Source organism: Pogona vitticeps, chromosome 3 (assembly GCF_051106095.1).
Source record: "Pogona vitticeps strain Pit_001003342236 chromosome 3, PviZW2.1, whole genome shotgun sequence".
NCBI lineage: Eukaryota > Metazoa > Chordata > Lepidosauria > Squamata > Agamidae > Pogona > Pogona vitticeps.
In genome coordinates, this window is record NC_135785.1 from 111,746,875 (window position 1) to 111,771,189 (window position 24,315).

The 24,315-nt window shown below is 40.4% G+C and overlaps 1 protein-coding gene across 30 annotated transcripts in view; it reads left to right on the top strand.

Moving 5' to 3' along the window:
* Nucleotides 1–24,315, top strand: part of KCNMA1 (potassium calcium-activated channel subfamily M alpha 1) — a 668,230-nt gene that overhangs the window by 286,612 nt on the left and 357,303 nt on the right. For all 30 annotated transcript variants that reach the window (XR_013543877.1, XR_013543878.1, XR_013543879.1 and 27 more), the window contains exon 3: nucleotides 3,950–4,011. Coding sequence is in view for 27 of the 30 variants with exons in the window: in XM_072995024.2 (XP_072851125.2) it covers nucleotides 3,950–4,011 (62 nt within the window). In the remaining 3 variants the exon portion in view is untranslated. The remainder of the gene's footprint in view (nucleotides 1–3,949; nucleotides 4,012–24,315) is intronic.

A 24,315-nucleotide genomic window follows, 5' to 3' on the forward strand; every position in this document is an offset into this window, starting at 1 on the left:
ACAAAAACAAAATAATGCAAGGCCTTGATAGCTTTTTTCTCTTGTGTCTCTGAAGAGCTTCAATGTACCATATATAATAACTATTATCCCCACTTCAGGAAGTGTTATTACACAACTGAGTGATAGTCTGAAGAATAGAGGCTCTGTCTCCTTTATGTTTTCATCTCTCTGTAGAGTTAATTGCTAATTATTCTCTGCTTGTCTTGCAGTAAGACTGCCCTTTTGACAAAATATTGAGAAATTATGCAGGGCACAGTTCTAAAACACACACATACAGGAAATAAGCACCACCAAAATAGAGGCTTCTCTTCCAAAGAGAAGGATGACATATTTTCATAAAGTTTTAAAACTCTGTAACGTCACTCTAGGATGTTTTGAAAGCCATTGAGCCTTTATGTTGTGCCTGCACAAACAGGATTCTGGCCCACATTTGCCCATGCATATCTGTCCTTGTGTCAACCTCAGAGAGACTCCCTAGAAAACTAAGGAACTACTGTATCCCTAATAGACTGTTTTAAAGGTATATACATAACATGCATCACATTGGCTTTTGTTTGGTAAAGGCAAAGGTGTGAACCTTCAGATGTAGGCTGCAGTTTCCAGAATTCCTTACCATTGACTGCTGGGAGTTGTAGGCTAACAGAATCTTAAGGGCTGCAGCTGCTGATTTCGTAGAGATCAGGGACATTTGTAGGGAAACAAAGCAGACAAATGTTCAGGAAAGAAAGCTTGGTTATTGGTGCAGTTGTCCCATCCTACAACTAAGCTTCTCTTGAGTTCAACTGTGCCCTGCCCTAGACTTAGCTAAAGGCTTTCCAGTGTCAGGATTTCCAGGGAGACAAAGAGCCTCCTAATTCATGATGAGGCTTTTGTTCCTAATGAAGTCTTCCTTTTTGCTTGGTTGGTATCTGCCTAGCTTGTGCCCTTGTTTTGTGTTTTTCTCTTGGGGTGGGAGGAGACCTAATCTCCTTCTCTGATTCTAGCCTTGGGCTGTGTGCCTCTGCCTGAAGTGTATCGACATCTCTCTCTCTCTCAGGAGCATCAGAAGCTGTCTTCTTCTCTGTGCTCTCTGGCCCTGTAGGGTCTCCATCTGGTAAGGATTCATCCAGTAGTATCATGACAATGTGGGTATTTATTCCTCCACTCCCATACGATAGGAGCTGGGGCAGCAGGCCAAAAGAGACTGATATCTCCACTGTGTTCCGTAAACCTTTCCCCTTTATTGGTAAGCCTTGGATTCTTCAGAGCCAGTGCAGTGTAGTGGACAGAGTCTTCAACTTGGGCTCAGAAGGTCTGAAATAAAAATCTCCACTTGGCCGTGGAAACTTGCAGAGAGATGGCAATGGTGAACCATTTCTTGAACATCTCACATAACTTATAAAACCTTGTTTGGGTCACCGTAGGTTAGAAGTCATTTGACGGCACATAACAAGATACTTTTTGTGTGTGCTTTTGGTCTTTGTATATTTTAAGCATTTCCTTTGTTCAGTTGTTCAATGAATTAAGCCAAATAGAAATGCACATCTGCTTGAGTAACTTCTGCAAATGGTTGGTTTGGCTAAGCAATTATATAAATCCAAATAATGTGTTTAGTGAACAGAATGGAAACTTTTATTTCATATAGGAGCCTTTTTAATTCTATGGAAGTTCACTGTGGCTTCCATTGGCTTAAGGTACCCATTTTGTCAATATGTGGCTTGCAATTTCTACCTGTCTTAACTACAGTATTCCTTTCAGGTTGGATTTCCATAGTTAATTTCTTCACATACAGTGTTGATTTTCACCAATCTAGATTGTGCATGCTTCATAGTCTCAGAAAGCAAGCAAGAAACAAATGGCAGAAATGTGTGAGCTGTCAAATTTTGTTCAGATGTCCAGGAGATATGTAAGGAGCTGGTATAAACCATGATCCACTAAGTCAAATGCAGTTTGTTTTGATTGAAAGCATTGTTTCAAGGTATCAAGCAAAGAGTCCTTCCAGCCTTGTTTCTCCCTGAGATGTTTTACCTGCTGGTGAGGCTGCCTACTGAAATTCAGGTCTCTGGTATTCAGAACATTTGCTCTCCTGCTGAGCTATCGGTTCTACTTAAAGCTCAGGTTTTCCGAAAAAAGGAGATCCTATGCCACTGACTTGTGGGAGAGTGGCAGTTCCACATACTGTAATGATGTTCCTGTGCCACTGGGACAAGTGGAAATTTTCAAAGCTGGAGGCAAGCTAATGGCCTTCTTCTCACAAACAGATAAATACTATCTTTTCCATGATTGTCATCCATGTTTCAGGGCAGTGGCCACTTGCACCTTTGGTGTATGTGACAAGACAAAGAACATGGGTGAGAGAGGGCAGTCCATAATGCTCTTTTGCATAGTTCTCTTTTAGTCCACCAATTATGCTGTTGTAGGACAACTGTTTCTTCTTAAAACATTGGCAATAAACAGGAATTTTCACAGGGATTATTTCTGTTCTTTTCTAATATATCACCAAATATTTTTAAAGTTATTCTGTAATTACTGATCTATCTCTTAATAATAACTACTTTCCATATTAGCATTAAACACAACACTGTTTTACTCGATTCAAGTACAAGTAGTCTTTTTTTGGTACTTATATATCTTTAGTCTGCTGTCCTAAACAGTTACCTGGGAGTACAAGTAGTGGAAAGATGTAGGGCTTCCTTCTGAGCAGCCATGCATAGTATTGGCTGATTAGATATGGTGATCTTGCACTCAAAAAGAGATCACCTTCAGCTTTTCTTTACTCAAGAAATTACTGCTTCTCTTTGACTCAACTGTGCAAATAATTTAGCAGCTCTGCCTGTGCCAGAATGATTGATCAATGTAAACATATCTTCAGTGCCCTGTAAAATAATTTGCTTCTGTGCTTTAATAATAAAATCCAAGTAAAGCATCTCTAACATTTTCTAGAAGTTACTGCACATTTGCAAGTAATGTATCAGAATTCCAATATAGATTCATTTCACAAAAGCTGCACACTTTTAACTGTAAAGATTCTTTCATTGTTCCCCCAGTCGCCCATGTTGATCTATGGAGGGATGTGCTAACTTAATTTGATAATACCATCTGATGTCCTTAATGCATATGTTATTTTGGAGATTATAATCATTATTACCAGTTTTGTATAATGTGTTTCTATTTGAATTACATTGTTACTTCTAAAAAGAGAAGTCAGGAAAAAACCATGTACATTTTGTCATACACGTATAATCAGGCTTCTGTTTTCCCTGTGTAAAAATTGTCAGCAATAGTAAGAGTTTGCAACATTGTTTCATATTAAAATGATGCAAAATATGTGTACAAAGCTACATTGTTGGTATAACTTCCATTTTTTATTACAATAATACAAAACAAATAAATTGCGAAACAAAGAAGCAAATAACTTTAGACGCACAAACACAGAGACACAGAGAACCAATACAGTACTGTTCTTTGCAGCGAAAAAGAGCAACAATAGATTGGAACCAGTGTGATGTTGCCCATCTTGTGTTCCATGTAAAATATATCCTACATATTTAAGATTTTTTGTGAAGCTGGCACAAACAGATGTATGATAGGCCACTGAGACTACATTGTCCTTGTTTGTAGGTAGTTGACCAAACTAGGCCCTGCCCATAACCTGCCATAAATTCTGCTATGCTTTGCCATTGGTCCCGTTGCTGATACAATTGTTTGTTGTTATACCACTAGTAGACACAAAGTGGATTTTCTGCTGCAAAGACCAAAATAGTTTTGGATGATTATGGACATATGACACAGCATAATACTTAGTTTTGAGAAGCCATGCACACAATATTCTTATTTTTGGTAAAGCAGAAGGTAATTAAAACAGAAGGAAAATTTTATGTACTATTTTCCCATTCCTATTTGCTTGTTTGTTTGATTAATAAATGCTGTACCTTGGAAAGTGATTGTTTTTTTCCTCTTATTTTTACAGGTTGTTTTAGTCTTCGCTCTTAGTATTGGTGCTCTTGTAATATACTTCATAGATTCGTCAAAGTGAGTATTCTTATATATTTCTTGTTCCTTTCTTATTCACCTCTCTAAAGTAATTATAAGACTTGAAATTGCTCCATTCATCTACTGGAGTTCAATGCTTTGTACTCATCAGTTGCATACAGTAGGAGAAGTGGGAGTATTGTTAAAACATTGCTGTTTCCTACACTTAGCTTTAAAAAGATTCTAGAAGTTCTTTTTTCCCTCTTTTGTAATTTTTCATGTTTTGGGATAGGAAAAGATAGGGAGAAAAAAATGCTGTGTTGTCAGAATATGCATAATTTAGACAAATACTGCTCCTGCAATCAAAGTGTTAAATAAGAAACAGAATATAGAATGGCTAAGAATGGGAGAGATGATCTATAAAACTGCGTACCTATAAATAGTGCTGCTTATATAAGAATAACAATATACAGTATGTGTAACCATGAAAACCCATATAAAAATTATGGAAAAATGCTTGACTACCACTTCAGAAAGCCAACATGCACCTTGCAAGGTCACTGTGTTCCACGTTTCCACACTGTTGGAAAGTAAGGCCGAGAAGTGGGAGTAAGAAACATGGAACATCATGACACCTCAACACAAACTATGTTCAGGTAGACATTGCTGGGTGAGAAGTAGCCATTTCTGATAGCAACTGCACCCCAGTTTATTGAAGGTATTCTCTTTTTCAAAATTTTATTTAAAACAAAAAAAGAAAGAAAATGTTTCTTGGTAGGTTTCTCAGGTCCGTAGTAGACACCAATATATCTAGGACAGTCTCATTGATCTCAAAAATAATATAACATTTTACTTTGTGATGTTGATGGACATGGCCTATATATGTATATTTCTAAAGATGCTACACTTTCATTGTAATACCTTTCTTTAGTTGCAGTATAAACTAGGACCATCATGTTTTGCTGTACAGTTACCTGATCTTCTTTCATCTTTGTTTAGTATAACTGTCCTCTCAATTCTGAAACAATCAACATTTCTGTGCTTTTACTGTAAGAAAGCTCTGCCACTATAGCAGCTTAGATGATTACTCTAACCAAATAGTGTTTATTCGGCCTCCATCACACATTTTGAAGATTGTATCCATTATTTGGCCAACATTTAACAAGTTGGCAGTCTCGTTGATTTGGATGGGAGAGATTTAATGTTATTGCAGCTTTTCCATTGAAATCAGCAGGACCTATTTCTGTTTGTCTTGATGTAAATTGTGTTTCTCCTAGGTTTGCATCTGAGCTGTGAATGTATTCAACATGTTACAAACATATCAGATAGCTATATGTGTTAGGAAGATAGAACAGGCTACAACATAATGTGTAAATGGCCCTTCGTTTGTGTGTGTGTGTGTATGTGTGTGTGCGTTGGATGCATCAGTTCATCTGGTTTCAGTGCTATCCTGAAATCTGCTGTGCAAGGCAAAAAGCAGATACAATTGGATGCAAAGGCAGTGTTGCATTTGTATTTCAATACATTTGGCATGTGACTCTAAGGAGGCACCAAATAATCTCTGATTTCATATTTACTTTCAAAATAGTGTATTTACTGCAGCTAAAAAACTTACCACTATCCCCACAATGGAGGAGAATATATATATTCTTTTATATATATATATTATTTTTGTTATGATTATTTTGAGACAGATGTGTTTTGAATAAAGTTCTTCCTCAGGAGTTGGTTGCAACTTCATTTGTAATTGTGTGCAGCTACTTGTTTGAAACAGGTTGTCCAAGAATGTTCCCCCCCCAAAAAAAAAGAACTCTAGCAGAAAGAACAGCTGTTCTTGTGCACTTGGAGGTGTCATTTCTTTCTTGCCCCCACTGAGCTTAGCCTCATTTGTCTTCAGTGCAATTTTGTTCTATAAGCTGTGGTAGCTTGCCTAATTTTGTCTGAATATCTTTTCACTGTGTTATCCTGTCAGATTTATAGTGATATCACCAACAAAATCATGCATATTGCCTTAGCCAGTAGAATTAAACAGCAATGTGTGGACAAATGAAGCCAAAGACAGTGAAGATACAGGAAGAAAATGCCACCAAATAAAGTCAACACCAGAGTATTACATACATGTCTACAACATTTGCCCATTCCCCAAGAGAGTATGAAAGAGACACCCATTAGTGATCACAGAAATTGTCATGAAGCTAAGTAAACAGCTTGGGTCAGCTCTCTGTGGCAGCAAGGTACCACACAGAGGCATTGATGCAGCTATCTGTGCAAAAGCATCTTGGGTCCATTGAGTATGCAAAGATAATGCTTGATAATGGGCTGTGATGGCATAGTGATAGTATTTAATACAGTCTTATCCATGTAGTCAAGACAAGGGATTTTCCTTACCACTGTAATGATCTAACTATACAAAACACAGTCTTTGCTTTTTGACCGCCCAAAAAGCAAAGACTCCAAGAATACCAAAGGCACTGCCCTCAGCATGGGCACAGGCAGAAAGGTTGCAGAAAGGGATGGAGAATATCAACAGCTCTATCCCACTGTTGTTTTTAGGAAGAGGACAACAGGGAGGAATGCAAGATGGCTAGTTAAACCTCACCAAAAAAAGAGGACATTTATCAGAAAAAGAAAGCAACAAACAGGGCACAGATTTGCATACAGTTTGCATCTGTTGATCATGGGGGTAGGTACAAAAGTATATATGATTCCTGTGGCTTAAATAGTAATATAGCACATTCTACTGTAGTAGGGAGGATTGGAGCTAAGTGACCTGTGTGCATGTGAGTGATTTCTGATGTGCACACGTTCAGTGTGGATGGGCAAATTCTAGCCCTCCGTTGTCCCTTCTTCTGGTTTTTTATTGTTTAAATTGAAATAGAACTGGAATAGGACTGTCATGTTAAAGCAACCAATTTGAACTCCGTCAAGAGTGTGTGGAAATGAACTCATTTGTGGCAGACTGATTTTGAATTGGGCCAAAGAAGAGTTTTTCTGAGACTAAATAAAGTTGCACTGCCGTAAGAAAATGCACTAATCTTAACTGTGACTATTTCTCATTCATGGCATTGTTGGTGTTAATATTACTGCCATCTGAAAGCTGTATATGCTGCTGTTGAATACAAAGTAACACAATATAATGTATATATTTACATTTTATATACGAAAATGTTCTAAAGATGGTATAAAATTTGAGTCTTTTCTCTGTGGCTTTCTTAAAGCAAAATCCAGAATGCCAGTACATATAGATCTTCCTTCCTACGTACCCAGGTACTCAGTCTGATGTAGTGGACAGAGTGACAGACTAGATCTCTGGACACCAGGGCTCAAATCCACAATTTGCATGAAAACTCACTGGGGGAGAAGAACTGGTAAAACTGCTCCTTAAATACCTCACTTACTTTGAAAGCCCTGTTAGGGTTGCTGTAATTTGGTACCAACTTGATGGCACCTAACTAAGTATCCTACCCACATATACACATACATATCCAAAACAAAGAAACTTGGCTCTCAGAAATTGAAAGCTAGACAGGTAACTTCCTAACTTATTGTGCAATGGATGTTGCCCCATCATTTCACAGTCAATGCTGAAATGCTGAAAAAGATTCACATTTTTTGATAAGTAATGATGATGATATGATAAATAGAGTAACCAAAATGGATCCAGTCTTATGCTTTGTAATGTATTAAGAAATCTCTGTGAAGAGTCTCAACATGGCAAGACAAAAGAAAAAAGAAAAAGAACAAGAAATTTGTCATGTCCCTACTCTGCCTTTCGAGTAGGGATGTGACCTAATAGGGACTTCAGTTCCCCACTGTGCCTCCTGGACTGGACAATGATCCCTAGGATCCCTTCAAGCTCTGCAGTTCTAAGATTTTATATACTGTATTATATACAAGGTTCTGAAGTGTGAAAAATATTCCTAAATGTTTGTGATTTTGGGCAAGGAAGGAAAATTTTTGAAAGTTTACATTCTTGCATATAAGAATAAAATAAGCAAAGATTCATATTAAATGTGCCACTTATGTTGGTTACATAGTATCTCCAGTATAGGAGGTTGTTGTTTAGTCGTTTAGTTGTGTCCAACTCTTCGTGACCCCATGGACCAGAGCATGCCAGGCCCTCCTGTCTTCCACTGCCTCCCGGAGTTGGGTCAAATTCATGTTGGTTGCTTCAATGACACTGTCCAACCATCTCATCCTCTGTCATCCCCTTCTCCTCCTGCCTTCACACTTTCCTAACATCAGTGTCTTTTCCAAGGAGTCTTCACTTCTCATGAGATGGCCAAAGTATTGGAGGCTCAGCTTCAAGATCTGTCCTTCCAGTGAGCACTCAGGCTTGATTTCCTTTAGAATGGATAAGTTTGTTCTCCTTGCAGTCCAGGGGACTCTCAAGAGTCTCCACCAGCACCACAATTCAAAAAAAAAATCAATACTTCGGTGGTCAGCTTTCTTTATAGTCCAGCTCTCACTTCCATACATCACTACAGTAAAAACCATAGCTTTGACTATGCGGACTTTTGTTGGCAAGGTGATGACTCTGCTTTTTAAGATGCTGTCTAGGTTTGTCATTGCTTTCCTCCCAAGAAGCAGGCATCTTTCAATTTCGTGGCTGCTGTCACCATCTGCAGTGATCATGGAGCCCAAGAAAGTAAAATCTGTCACACCTCCATATCTTCCCCTTCTATTTGCCAGGAGGTGATGGGACCAGTGGCCATGATCTTAGTTTTTTTTTATGTTGAGCTTCAGACCATTTTTTGCACTCTCCTCTTTCACCCTCATTAAGAGGTTCTTTAATTCCTCCTCACTTCCTGCCATCAGAGTGGTTTCATCAGCATATCTGAGGTTGTTGATATTTCTTCCGGCAATCTTAATTCTGGTTTGGGATTCCTCCAGTCCTGCCTTTCACATGATGTATTCTGCATATAAGTTAAATAAGCAGGGAGACAATGTGCAGACTTGTTGTACTCCTTTCCCAATTTTGAACCAATCAGTTGTTCCATATCCAGTTTTAACTGTTGCTTCCTGTCTCATGTATAGGTTTCTCAGGAGATAAATAAGGTGGTCAGGCACTCCCATTTCTTTAAGGACTTGCCATAGTTTCCTGTGGTTCACACAGTCAAAGGCTTTTGCATAGTCAATGAAGCAGAAGTAGATGTTTTTCTGGAACTCTTTGGCTTTCTCCATAATCCAGCACATGTTAGCAATTTGGTCTTTAGTTCCTCTGCCCCTTCAAAATCCAGACTGTACTTCTGGGAGTTCTCGGTCCTCATACTGGTGAAGCCTACCTTGGAGGATTTTGAGCATAACTTTGCTGGTGTGGGAAATGAATGCGATTGTACGGTAGTTGGAGCACTGCCGTTCTTTGGTATTGGATGTAGACTGATCTTTTCCAGTCCTCTGGCCACTGTTGAGTTTTCCAAATTTGCTGGCATATTGAATGTAGCACTTTAACAGCGTCATCTTTTAAGATTTTAAATAGTTCCACTAGAATGCCATCACCTCCACTGGCCTTGTTGTTAGACAAGCTTTCTACGGCCCACTTGACTTCACTCTCCAGTTAAGGAGGTACGTCATACCAAATAATGCAACAAAGAGAAAAATAGGAGTTAATAATGAGTTACCAGCGTTCCGTGTCTAAATCACCCTGGCCATGTGACCACGAAAGATTGTCTCCGGACAAAACGCTGGCTCTATGGCTTGAAGAGCGGGATGAGCGCCGCCCCCTAGAGTCGGACACGAGTGGACAAAAAAAAAATTGTCAAGGGGAACCTTTACCTTTAATGAGTTACCATGACTAAAATCCTGTTGCAAAATCTAATGCACATAAGAACAATCATAGAAGTGTTTTTCATTTTCGGCTAGCCATCTGTCACATGCCTGGCATGCAATGGAGTGTACAACAAATTGAACAACCTGGACAGGGATGAATGTAAAATGGGCAGCCAGCAAAATTGTTTATACTACTTGCATTGTTTCCAGTTTAGGCTGTGTGATGCTGATAGGATTCTGGCAAGTAATTAATTATAATAATAAACACAGAGTTAATACTAATTATAGTAATAATTAGTTAGTAATTACATAATAATTACAGATGTTGGATCAGGTTTGATAAATGTTAACAAATCTAGAGGTATATAATTATGTAAGGCACAAAGTTTCATCCATTTTGTATGAATATAATTAGGTATAGACAAAGATCCACATATAACAGTTCACTTTTCCAGTTGATCAAATTAATGCAAGGGTGTTTCTCAACAGGAGCAGTTCAGGCAAGCAAGTACTTAAGGTTTTAATTTTGAATGATGGATAAAATTGGTAGAATTATCTTGATTAGTGTACATTCCTACCTGTTAAGTCTCTTTGTAATTAAGACCTAGTATTTAAAAAGCTATAAAGGCCTTGGGCTAGTCAGGTCAGAGGGCATTTGAGACATTTCAAAATCTCAACAAAGCTAGTGGCCAGCTTTGAAAATGCCATAGTATATCTGTCATTGCTAGATTTTCTTCTTGAATTAGAAAAGAGTTTCAATATAAAGAGCAGAAGAGCATTGTCATGGAACTACTCTATCCAACTTTGCCATCATTGTACTGATTGCTCATTAGTTTCTGAAAGCTGCAGTGTCCTGAGTGGTTAGGCCCTAGTATAGTTTCTTTATTTTCATTATACAATAATTTTTTCAGAAGTCATTTTCATCCCGTTGGACACAATATTGTTGGGTCAATACCTTTCACAAATAAATAAACTTGCATGCCTTCGTTCCTGGAACAAAATTTTATCCCAATGTTATCTTCACAACAAAAGAGTGAATCAGGATGAGTAATAGTGAGCTTTATGATCAATGGGAGTTTGAGTCTTAGTCTTTCTGGCAGAAATCATCTTTATCCATTACCTTCACTGGGCAAAGCAAGGAAAGAAGAATGCAAAGTCACTTGAAAGAGCATCCCAGCTTCTGCATAGGCCACAGTTCAAGACCATTCCTTGGTTTTGACCCTGACAAGGACATTTTCCTTTTGAAAAGCAGAACCAATTTCCAGCACTCTCTACCTAAGACTTTATAAGAAAATGATGCAAAGGATGAATCATTTGTTCCTACTAGAGACTGCATGAGCGCTAGCAAAGCCTTATGACGAATGCTATCAAAAAATAATGTTAATAGGTGAGGGAATCACTGTAAACAGGATGGACTGATTTTGCATCATTTTTCGGAAGTAAAATGGTATCATTCTGCCTCAGAGGAATCCCAGGAGTTTTCTCTCAACAGCTGTTCTGCTGCTTTGTAGATTTACATTCATTCTATAGAAAAGTTCCATTATTAACAGATGTGGTAGCACACTATTTTCCCCCCCTCCCCCGGCCTTTAATCACCTTTGCTCATTCAGGAGCAGAACTATTTGGGGGGCACATTAAAGGCAGCACCAACAACAGCAATAACAGAATTCTAGAATTTGCATGTATCATGAAGAATCGGATCCACCAGTTGAGAAAGAAGTAAATACAAAAGGTACTGTTACCTTGAATTCCTTATTGGTTGCATCTAAAAGCTGATTTCCTGCTAGTTTCTCTTTGTATGCCTAAACATATCTAGCTTGGCTGTGTTTTCACAGTGACCACAGAATTCCATGGATTCACTGTCTTTACCATACATGGGCTCACATTTTATGCATGTTGTCACAAGGAACAATAAGAGAGGGCCGATAATGGCACCCCATTTTGGATGGATAGGAAGTCACTACAGAGAGTCAACAGCATTGACTATCATCCTCAGTACTTCTTTTCAGGTTGCTTCACTAGATTAGGTGATTTGGATCACATTTTTAAAGGGCCTTTTTCTAGTGATGGTCTAGTTATGGGATGCTCTTCCTGGAGAGGTTTGCCTGCTCCTTACATTATTATACTTTTTGACATTAGCTAAATAAGGTTTTCTTTTCCTAGGCCTTTAAAACTTGCTGCAGCCTTTTCAATCTTGATTTAACTAATAGGTATTATGAATTGTTTGATTTTTCACATTCTATTGTCCCAAGTCCTCTTGTTGTTTGTTTGAAGATTGTGTGACTTGCTGTAAATGGTGTGGCACCTGGGTAACATCTTAGTCCTGTCCCTCGTCTCACATCCAACTGCCCAACTGAGATGTACCCCAGCACTTTATTAATTAGCCACAATTAGCTGCTGAAATTTACACAGACATTATGTGAACATTTCCAGAATTCCATCCATTGTTGTTTATTTTATTGTTATCTATTTTTTAAATTTTTTATTTTGTTTTTATTCTGTAAGCTGCCTGAGAACATCTTGGTAACAGGGCTGCATCAAGCTACTTTGGGAAGCATGAATGAAACAATTGGTGCAATAACAAGAGAAAGTTGAAAAGCAAGTAGCAGGTGACTCAAGAAGCAAGGTTCAGGGGTAGTATTGCAACAGCAGCCACAGATAAGGCCTATAAAGCATGAGATGCAAAGACAGCAGGCAAGTCAGCTGGTTGAAGGGTAAGCTCCATTGTTCCTCAGAGGTAGAGTCCTGCTAAAAAGACAACTCAGGATCCCAGAACCAGGGACTAAAAACAATTTTTGGAAGTTGGACAAGTGACAAAATGTGCTAATACTGGCATTGTGTAGTTGTTATTCCTGCTAGGGATCTTGCCTACAGCGTATGTGACACGTGACCCTAATTCTATACCTTAATGATGCTGTTGAGGATTGTGGAAAACCTAGGGGAATTTTTTTTACAAGTCTTGCTCTGCTGCTGCCCATGTGTGTGCATCAAGAAGGTGCACAAGTTGTGATGCTGGTGATCCACAACCCTCCTTGCATCACAAAGAAAACAAAAACCTAATCTTTTTTCTTTTCTAGTGTGGTTCATTCTGAAATATATTTCCAAACTTGGGAAGTATAGCGATTCTCTGTGATTTCATAAAGCACATTAGACTTGGCAGTCCATCTGTCTCTGTCTGTCTCCCTGTCTGTGTCTGTGTATTGTGTGCAAACCTAGTATCTTCCCCACTGGGATTATTGTTGTTTGCTTCAGCTGCCTACCACATTTTATAGCAACCATATTTATTAGGTCCTGCAGTAATTATTAGCAGTAGTGATAATAAAACTACAGCTTCCTTGTGCAGTCCATTTCTCTGGGAGATTTGGTTGCAAAACACTGCCAAGCAATCCCATGAGCTACAGCAGTTCACATTCATTTCTCCGTACTTGTTCCATGCAGGCTGAAGATGTTTGAGTTGAATAAAAATGAATTGATCAACTTACCTTCTATGCCTTGTTCCAATGCCTATAGCATTGGTAGGAAAGATGGTCCAGCATTTTGATTATATGTCTAGGTGTTTCCAGCTCCTTTCAAGATGAGACAACTTCCAGCATCCTTTTCAAGATGAGGCAACTAAAATTGTGTCCTAAATTTCAAAAATATCATACCCAATGATATTGTGCAATGGCATTGTCCTATCACAATGCTACTTCCCTGCCTTAGTAACCTCTAATATGGAATTCAGTGGCACTTGAATGCTGCTGTTGTTTGTAGTGAGCTTTCTACCATGAAAACATATTGATAACCCAGTCCAATTGTGAGATTGGATTGATTTTTTTAAAAATTTGGTTCAGTATGGGTTACTTTATATGTGCCTCTTCTCACTCAGTTTACAATAATCTTTTCACAGCTGTTCGTCTGCCTGTCTTTCATCATACTGAATAATTTGGAATCAGCTGTGAAGTTGACTAGGTCCAGATAACTCTCTGGCTTTCTCCATAATCCAGCGCATGTTAGCAATTTGGTCTCTAGTTCTTCTGCCTCTTCGGAATCCAGCTTGTACTTCTGGGAGTTCTCAGTCCACATACTGCTGAAGCCTACTTGTAGGATTTTGAGCATAACCTTGCTAGGGTGTGAAATGAGTGCAATTGTACGGTAGCTGGAGCATTCTTTGGCACTGCCTTTTTTTGGCATTGGGATGTAGACTGATCTTTTCCAATCCTCTGGCTACTGTTGAGTTTTCCAAACTTGCTGGCATATTGAATGTAGCACTTTAACAGCATCATCCTTTAAGATTTTAAATAGTTCAACTGGAATGTCATCACCTCCACTGGCCTTGTTGTTAGCCAGGCTTTCTAAGGCCCACTTGACTTCACTCTCCAGGATGTCTGGCTCAAGGTCAGCAACTACATTGTCTGGGTTGTCTGGGATATCAAAATCTTTCTAATATGATTCCTCTGTGTATTCTTGCCACCTCTTCTTGATGTCTTCTGCTTCTGTTAGGTCCCTCCCATTTTTGTCCTTTATCATGTCCATCTTTGCACAAAATGTTCCTCTAATATCTCCAATTTTCCTGAACAGATCTCTGGTTTTTCCTTTTCTGTTATTTTCCTCTATTTCTTTGCATTGTTCATTTAAGAAGGCCCTCTTGTCTCTCCTTGTTATTCTTTGGAAGTCTGCATTCAATTTTCTGTAACTTTCCCTATCTCCGTTGCATTTTGTTTCCCTTCTTCTCTCTGCTATTTCTAAGGCCTCGTTGGACAGCCACTTTGCTTTCTTGCATTTCCTTTTCTTTGGGATGGTTTTTGTTGCTGCCTCCTGTACAATGTTACAAGCCTCTATCCAAAATTCTTCAGGCACTCTGTCCACCAAATCTAGTTCCTTAAATCTGTTCTTCACTTCCACTGTGTATTCATAAGGGATTTGGTTTACATTATACCTGAGTAGCCCAGTGGTTTTTCCTACTCTCTTCAGTTTAAGCTTGAATTTTGCTATGAGAAGCTGATGATCAGAGCCACAATCAGCTCCAGGTCTTGTTTTTGCTGACTGTATAGAGCTTCTCCATCTTTGGCTTTAGAGAATATAATCAATCTGATTTCGGTATTGCCCATCTGGTGATTTCCATGTATAGAGTTGCCGCTTGTGTTGTTGGAAAAGAGTGTTGTTTGTGATGACCTGCTTGTTCTCTTGACAAAACTCTATTAGCCGTTGCCCTGCTTCATTTTGAACTCCCAGGCCAAACTTTCCTGTTGTTCCTTTTATCTCTTGACTCCCGACTTTAGCATTCCAATCCCCTAGAATGAGAAGAACCTCTTTCTTTGGTGTCAGTTCTAGAAGGTGTTGTAAATCTTCATAACATTGTTCAGTTTCAGTCTCCTCAGCAATGCTGGTTGGTGCATAAACTTGGATTATTGTGATGTTGAATGGTCTGCCTTGGATTCGTATTGACATCATTCTATCATTTTTGAGATTGTATCCCATTACAGCTTTTCCCACTCTTTTATTGACTATGAGGGCTACTCCATTCCTTCTACGGGATTCTTGCCCTCAATAGTAGATATGATAATCATCTGAGCTGAATTCACCCATTTCTGTCCATTTTAGTTCACTGATGCCCAGGATGTCAATGTTTATTCTTGCCATCTCCTGTTTGACCACATCCAGCTTAACAAAGTTCATAGATCTTACATTCCAGGTTCCTATGCAATATTTTTCTTTGCAGCATTGGACTTTCCTTTCACTTCCAGGCACGTCCACAGCTGACCATCCTTTTGTCTTTGGCACAAGCACTTCATTAGTTCTGGAGCTACTTGTACTTGTCCTCCGCTCTTCCTCAGTAGCATGTTGGACGCCTTTCGACCTGAGGGGCCCATCTTCCAGCGTCATATCTTTTAGCCTTTTTCTTCTGATCATGGGGCATTCTTGGCAAAGATACCGGGAGGAAGGAAGCCAGCGTAATGCTAGGCCTTCAATTCTTAATCCTGAGAACTGGTCCAGGAGGGTACTGTGGTTGATGGTATAAAAGGAGGCTGAGGGATCCAGGAGGACCAACAGGAACACACACACACAGTCAGCCTTCCATAACAGGTCACCGAACAGGATGTCTCAGTCGCATGAAGCGGCCTGAACTCCGATTGAAATGTATCCGGACTGTCGGTATCCTCCAGGTCCCTAGGGATGGCAATCTCCCCTCCCCCTTCAAGTTGTGGTAGAAAGAGTGAGCCCCCTACTTCATTGGGCAGTGAAGGACAATGTTGTCTTATAAAACTGTTAATGTTAGTATTTTACTTTATCAGAAAAATAAAATCTTTTAAAGCATGCCTGTTGAATAAACATGGCATGGAAGTGTCTTTCCCTTGATCTTTCTGGTTGTCCTCTCTTTTTTTTGTTTTTAAAGATGATGATGATGATTGTTGTAGTTGTTATTATTAGTAGCAATAGTAATAGTAGCCATAAGAAGCTTCTTGAACCTTTTGAAAATGAATTCAGACATAATGTTCCCTTCTGTTCTATGTTTGTTCTACAATATTCTACTATATTTTAAAAGCCCTATCTTCCTTTTTTTTGCTTTCTAATGATGCTGTTCCGGTCAGAGCCAGGTTAACCAGACAAAAGCATCTGATCCTATGTGATGTCAGAGTTTGGAAACATCATGTGTCTTTCATACAGAGGATACACGTAATTCAGTAGATCTCAGGAGATTATTGTAAAAAATTACAGTCCCCTGTAAATAGTTTGCTGGGTCATCTTAGCATGCTACCTGTATTACCACTATTCATTAATCATATATATCACTGAGAACCAACACTGTTCTCTTTTTGTCATTGATGTAAATTTACAGAATCTTCGGTTAAATCTTTATATAATATTAAAATACTGCAAGAACTTTGTTACCTGGTTCTTACTAAATAAATCACCTTTTTTTTTATTCCAGAAAAGTAAATCATACTTTTGTCTTGAGGCAAACAATGGGAAAAGCTACCAGGAAACACTTTGGACATGCAGCCATTGAAAGTATTTAGTCTTGTTGCTTGTCCAGTACTCTGCCTTTCAGCTTGATCAAACTCTTCTCTCCCGAGCAACCACATATATGTATTTTTGCTCATTTGTAATGCGATAGTCCAAGCTCAGAGATATCTGGCCTCTTTTCTAACAGGATACAGTCAATCATGTTGCTTGTGTTGTTTGCCAGGAACTGGTATTCTGAAGCCTATTGCCTCTGATTCATTAGATTGCCGTGATGACTAGTAGTCATTCATAGCCCTTCATTAGTCTCATCTCTTTTAACAATGGTTAGGTTAGTGGCCATAGCCATCACTAGTTAATTCCATAGTTTTACCTCTCCATCCCCTCTTTCCAGCGAAAGCATTCTTGCCAATGCTGGCAGTAGTGGGCAGAACTGCTGCTTGTGTTTTCACTGAGCTCTGAAATACTGTTGTTTGTTAACACAAAATTCCTTGAAAAAATGAATTATTTGGTCCTTAATAAAGGTCAAAGAGCCCATAAAAATGACAGTTTCCAAGAATCTTAGTATTTAGGCACATGCTCAGCAAGGACCTAGGCATCATTGTACTTCTGAACTCCAGAATCCTTTTTAATCTATAAAGCCTCATATCAGCCTTACCAGTTAAATTATAATAGAAGAGAGGAGCAGAGTAGGGGGTTTGGGAGTGGAGACTTCCCAATAATTTAGAACTCTTGATTATGAATAGTTCTGTATAACAAGAAAGTCCTCTTCAAATATAGCAGTATACATGAACCCACCCACCCCTGCCATGTTTTGCTCTGTATTCATAAGTGCTTATGAAAGTGGAACTATGTGGTGATGTGACATCAGGGGTAGGACTGCTTGCATGGTGAGTTCTGCCTGGTTTTAGTAACATGTGGACTGGGTTAGGATGCTGGGACTGCGAGACGGAGTGCTGGGGAGCTTCTGAGGAGACAGAAGAGGGAATTGCATTGGAATGTTGCTTTGTGACATGCTGCTGTTTAGGTTTCCAGCCACTTCACTATCAAAAGAATAGTATGTTCTTCCTTTCTCTCACCCTACCGTCAGACAGTAATCCAGGTCTTCTGCATGTGCTGTTAGCTCCCCCCAGCTAAACCTGTTCACTGTATGACAGATATGATTTTGTTTTGAATGTCTGTGGTCTTAGGAAGACACATCCATTAACAAGCACCCTGTTTTGAGCACTTCCTTTGCCTAGAAATCAGATGTTCTCTTTTCAAACCCCATGCTCCTCAGGATTTATTTATTTAGTGCCAGAAGCAGAGTGCTTCTGAAATATTTGCAAGGGCGTTAACAAGCTGCCTTCTTTCTTTTCCCGAGTGGCCTGATTAGTTATGCACATGGAATTAGTGGCATTCTGCTTCAGTGCCAGACAAGAACATATTAAATCTCTGCAGTACAAAGTGTAAAATTAGCTGAGCTGGTTTTGGAAGGCTGGGGAGCCATTTTCAAAGCAAACTTTCTCTGACAAACCATTTGTCAAAACAGGAGGATTTGCAGTGGTTGTTGCCTTCCAGTGTGATGTAGCAAAAATAATCACATACCCATTATCAGCTTTCATCAAATGTGACCTTGCTTATCCCCCCCACCCCATGACAGCTTGACATCTGTAGCTTTTGGGAGACCCCAGCACTTAATGAATCATTCATAGCTAAAAATAGACTTCCCCACAGCAAGGACACCCATTCCTTTTTTGATGCATATGTCACCACTGACAGAGTCATAGGGCCAAGTATGTCATATTATTTAACCTTTTTTTTATTTTGTCAGGTTTTGATTTCATTAGCCATGGTTCTATGGTGAGAGAAATAAATTGTGGACTTCACTGCCCATTATGGCTACCTCTTTTCTCCAGTTAGGAATCCATTTTGTCCATGATTCCGAATTTGCACAAAGGCAAACAGGCAACGTGTCACTTGGCATGAATTTCTGATTGCTACCATATTGGTACAGGACTTCAATCAATATGCATGCATGCATGCATGCTTGCTAGCTTGCTTGCTTTGATTTATTTGATTTATTGTCCATTTTTCTCTCAGTGCTGTGTCTCAAGATGGTTACCTAGTTACAATCATGTGCAATATGGGGATCAGAAATATTTTTACAATTAAATTTATGGGAAATGCCCTCTCTCTTTTTTTTGTAAAGAAAGTCCTTGTTATTCCTGACCTTCTTTTTGGTTATGTTTTTTTTTTCTTTTTCTTTCTCCTGCCAACCTAGAAGTTCTAAAACATATAAATGCGAGTAGATAAATAGGTACCACTACGGTGGGAAAGTAACAGCATTCTGTGTCTCGTCGCGCTGGCCACGTGACCATGGAAACTGTCTACGGACAAACACTGGCTCTATGGCTTGGAAACGGAGATGAGCACCACACCCTAGAGTCAGACACGACTGGACTAAATGTCAAGGAGAACCTTTACCTTTACCTTTTTTCTTTTCAGCAATGGAGTAATGGCTACCCTAAGATGAAAGCATAGTCGCATTTTCCATTCCCTCTTATAGACTTTACAACACACCTTACTCTTAGTCTCTGAAGTTTAACTAATAAATGTGTACAATCCCTCTTCTGTTTGTATCTTGTTATCTTGTTGAAGGGGTCTTTGAACCCTGCATGTAAGTTAGTTTCTATCTTTTAAAGGGGTCTTCAAAACTGAAAATTTATCCCACTTCCTATTGCTGCTTAGTGCTAAAGAAATGCATAGTTTGCTAGCAGTGGGAGTTTTGGATTACAAATCTAACAATTCTTCATCCTGGGAATCCTACCTGACAGGCAGACAGCTTCCAGACACCTAAATGTGGCTCACCTGGGAGAAAGGCCTAAACTGGAAGGCTTTGAGACTTACATAGACCTAGCCTTCTGTCAAAAGAGAAAGCTCCCAGCTAGCCCTGGGACAGGAATAGGAGGCTTAGGTGAAGCTAGGCCTAGTTAGGCCTCAGGGCCATACAGTTTAGAACTTTCTCCTTGGTAGGTTTACCAGAATCATGGGTACCAAAAGGAGGTCATAGAAAGACAAAAAAGAGGACCGTAGACCAGTGGTCCCCAAACTTTTTGGGAACACAGACTGGTTGGAGGGGCGGGCTGCGTGTGCGGGGGTTGTGTTGTGCTCACGTGGGGTGTGCCACAGCAAGGCACTCATAGCCAGCGCGGCAAGAGAAGAGCACCAGCAAATAACAGGCAGAGGGATACCTAGCCCTGTGGTGCTTATTTGATCTCCACTTTCAAGCTACCTGAGCTGGCAGACCTCACTATTCTTGTAGCAATGAGTTCCACAGTTCAAAAGGACATTCTGGAAGCAGCAGCAATAATAATAATAATAATAATAATAATAATAATAATAATAATAATAATAATAATAATAATAATAATAATAATAATAATAATAATAATAATAATAATAATAATAATAATAATAATAATAATAGTCATCGTCATCGTCATCGTCATCGTCATCATTATTATTTCTCTGCCTGGAATCTGCCTCTTTTCAACTCCAGGGATGACCCTCGTGATTCCTAGTGGTGTGAGAGAGGAAGGAATGTATCTCCCTCACCCGATCTACTTTGACCAGGCCGTGCATGATTTTAAGCATTTGTGCCATTCCTCCCCCCCCCCACTCTCAGCATTATTGGCTCTTTACATTATTATTTTAAGTCCAGCAGGAGCCTAAATGCAAGAAATCTTCCCCTGCGGGGGAGCTCCTCCAGACCTTGGTCCTATTGCTTGGCCTATAGGGAAACAGAAAGGGGGCCCAGCAGCTCACCTGCTTTTGGTCTGATCCACTCTGGATTCCAGCAGCAGCCGGACCCTGCACATCAACAGGCCAGCCACAACTGGGTCACTTTGTAATTGCAGTGGACTCCCAGGAAGCAGAAGTCATGGCCCACAGGGCACCTGGAGAGCCTAGGGACAGGGAAGTCAGGCAGGGAGGGGGCTGCGCCTTCGGCAACACGCACGTGCACAGAGATGCACAGGTTGGGAGAGTGAGTGAGCAGGTGGCCGAGAGCAGGGCCCATGGAACACTCATTGGCAGACGGGGGTGTGGTTGGCCATGTGGGTGCAGATGCCCTGGTTCTTGCAATAGTCCCGGTGGCAGAGGGAAATGCAGCAGGCGCTCCTGTACTGCTTGTCAAGGCATTCGTAGCCAGCGTGGCAGGAGAAGAGCATGGCACACGGGTCCAGGTCCCTCTCCGTGGAACGGAGGGAGGGGGTGAACCAAGAGAGCCCACAGGGCCCTCTCCTCAGAGGGGGGTGGACTCCATGCACAGGGAGCAGTGGGCATGTCACACTCACAGTGGGTGTGGCCTGCATGCACGCAAGGGCGACACACCCACCATGCATTCGGGAGGGGGGCGGAGATACAAAAGCCGGTCATTTTAAAGGTTTTCAGCTTTGCCTGTCGGACAGAGGACATTAGGCTAAAAAGGAGGACATGTCCTGCTTTTGCCAGACGTCTGGGAACTCTACTCCTGGGCAAGCTGCATTTAGGTGTCTGTCATGTGGAAATCCTAGAATTTAATATTACTGTATGTGATTTGTGGTTCAAAAGAAAAGAAGACTCATATCTACAGTTGATAACAGCTACTGGCATTAATGTCCAAGCAAGCCCATTCCTTTTCTCTAATATAAAGACTCTTCACCTTATCAATAGTCTAAAAACTCTTTAAACAATATTTAACAAAATCCACATTTCTGATAAAGTGCTGGAGCATCTCCTCACCTTTTTTTAAAAGGTGATTTTAAATATAGAGCTTCTAACCACGAATCTCTCATAACAGACAAGAACATTAATGAAAAGTGCCATAGCACCTAATTCTGTCCCCACTTCCCAAACAATAGGAGACTAAAAATAAACCTTGATTTCTAAGATTGAGAACACAGGAAATCTTGAAGAAGTCACTGGACAAAGCAAGACAAGATTTAAATCACTTCTTCTACAGGTAACATCATTGTAGAAGCTAGTGCATTCAGTAGAAGAAGTGTTCTTACTCATTTTTAAGTTGAGCTCTTCCATATCAACTCAGAAATAAAACTCAACAATAAAAGTCCATTGCTATAATGAGATGCCAGGAACATGGTGCTGCTGCAGGTTAAACCGCAGAAGCCTCTGTGCTGCAAGTTCAGAAGACCAGCAGTCGCAAGATCAAATCCACGCGATGGATTGAGCTCCCATCCTTTGTCCCAGCTCCTGCCAACTTAGCAGTTCAAAAGCATGTAAAAATATGAGTAGATAAATAGGTACCACCTTGGTGGGAAGGTAATGGCATTCCGTGTCTAGTCTCACATGCCACATAACCACGGAAACTGTCTACAGACAAACGCTTGCTCTACGGCTTGGAAACAGGGATGAGCACTGCCGCCTAGGATCAGACACGACTGGACTAAATGTCAAGGGCAACCTTTACTTTTACTTTTACTATAATGAGAACTGTCATTGCAGGATATTTTTACATCTCCCTTAATGATTTTACTGCCATGGCTTTTATTTCGATATATTTACTGAGATCCAGAGATATTTGTTGTTTAGTCGTTAAGTTGTGTCCGACCAGCGCACGCCAGGCTCTCCGGTCTTCCACTGCCTCCACTTCCACATTTCCCCAACATCAGGGTCTTTTCCAGGGAGTCTTCTCTTCACATGAGATGGCCAAAGTATTGGAGCCTCAGCTTTAGGAGCTGTCCTTCCAGTGAGCACTTAGGGTTGATTTCCTTCAGAACGGATAGGTTTGATCTCCTTGCAGTCCAGGGGACTCTCAAGAGTCTCCACCAGCACCACAGGTCAAAAGCACCAATTCTTTGGCGGTCAGCCTTCTTTATAGTCCAGCTCTCATTTCCATACATTGCTACTGGAAAAACCATAGGTTTGACTATGCAGACCTTTGTTGGAAAGGTGATGTCTCTGCTTTTTAAGATGTTTTCTAGGTTTGTCATCACTTTCCTCCCAAGAAGCAGGCTTCTTTTAATTTCGTGGCTGCTGTCACCATCTGCAATGATCATGGTGCCCAGGAAAGTAAAATCTGTCACTACCTTCATATCTTTCACTTCTGTTTGCCAGGAGGTGATCGGACCAGTGGCCATGATCTTAGTTTTTTTGATGTTGAGTTTCAGACCATTTTTTGTGTTCTCCTCTTTCACCCTCATTACGAGGTTCTTTAATTCCTCCTCACTTTCTACCATCAGAGTGGTATCATCTGCATATCTGAGGTTGTTGATATTTCTTCCAGCAATCTTAATTCCAGTTGTGGCTTCATCCAGTCCTGCCTTTCGCATGATGCATTCTGCATCTAAGTTAAATAAGCAGGGAGACAATATGCAGCCTTGTTGTACTCCTTTTCCAATTTTGAACCAATCAGTTGTTCCATATCCAGTTCTAACTGTTGCTTCCTGTCCCACATACAGATTTCTCAGGAGATAAATAAGTTGGTCAGGAACCCCAATTTCATTAAGAATTTGTGATAGTTTGCTGTGGTCAACACAGTCAAAGGCTTTTGCATAATCAGTGAAGCAGAAGTAGATGTTTTTCTGGAACTCTCTGGCTTTCTCCATAATCCAGCGCATGTTAGCAATTTGGTCTCTAGTTCCTCTGCTCCTTCGAAATCCAGTTTGTACTTCTGGGAGTTCTCGGTCCACATACTGCTGAAGCCTACCTTATAGGATTTTGAGCATAACCTTGCTAGCGTGTTAAATAAGTAAAATTGTACAGTAGTTGGAGCATTCTTTGGCACTGCCCTTCTTTGGGATTGGCATGTAGACTGATCTTTTCCAATCCAGTGTTTAATGAAGGTAAATTAATTAATTAATTTATATCCCACCTATCTGGTCTATTCGACCACTCTGGGCGGCTTCCAGTGAACATATATACAATAAAAACACAGAGATTTTACATAAACAATCCATAACAAATACAGTACTAAAAACAAATAAGAAAGAAAGAAAGAATAAAGGAAAATTAAGTATTGACACGAGGGAAGGCCTGAGTGTACATCTATGTTTTTAGTTGTCTCTTAAAGGTACCCAGCGTGGGGGCCACACGAATCTCTGGAGGAAGGTTATTCCAGAGGCGATGAGCCACCGCCGAGAAGGCCCGGTTTCGCGTCTTTTCCCACCGGGCCTCCCTCGGCGTCAGGCTCCTCAGCCTCACCTCCTGGCTCGCGCGGATGATCCGGGTAGATCTTGGTGGGAGCAGGCGTTCCGCCAAGTATCGAGGTTCCAAACTGTTTAGGGCCTTATAAGTGAGCATTAGAACTTTGAAGTGGATGCGGAAACGAATGGGCAGACAGTGCAGTCTGGCCAGGATAGGAGAAATGTGATGGAATTTTCTCCCTCCAGTAAGGAGCCTGGCCGCTGCATTCTGCGCCACCTGAAGTTTCTGCATCAGCTTCAAAGGCAGCCCCACATAGAGCGTGCTACAGTGGTCTAATCTTGAGATTATGAGCGCATGGACCAAGGTGGTGAGCGCCCCCACATCGAGATAGGGTCACAGCCGGGCAATCCACCAAAGATGGAAGAAGGCGGTGCAGACTACTGATGCCACTTGCGTTTCCATGGTGAGCATTGAGTCCAGGGAAAGGAGCAAGAATAGTGAAATAGTCTTCATATTTTAATTAGA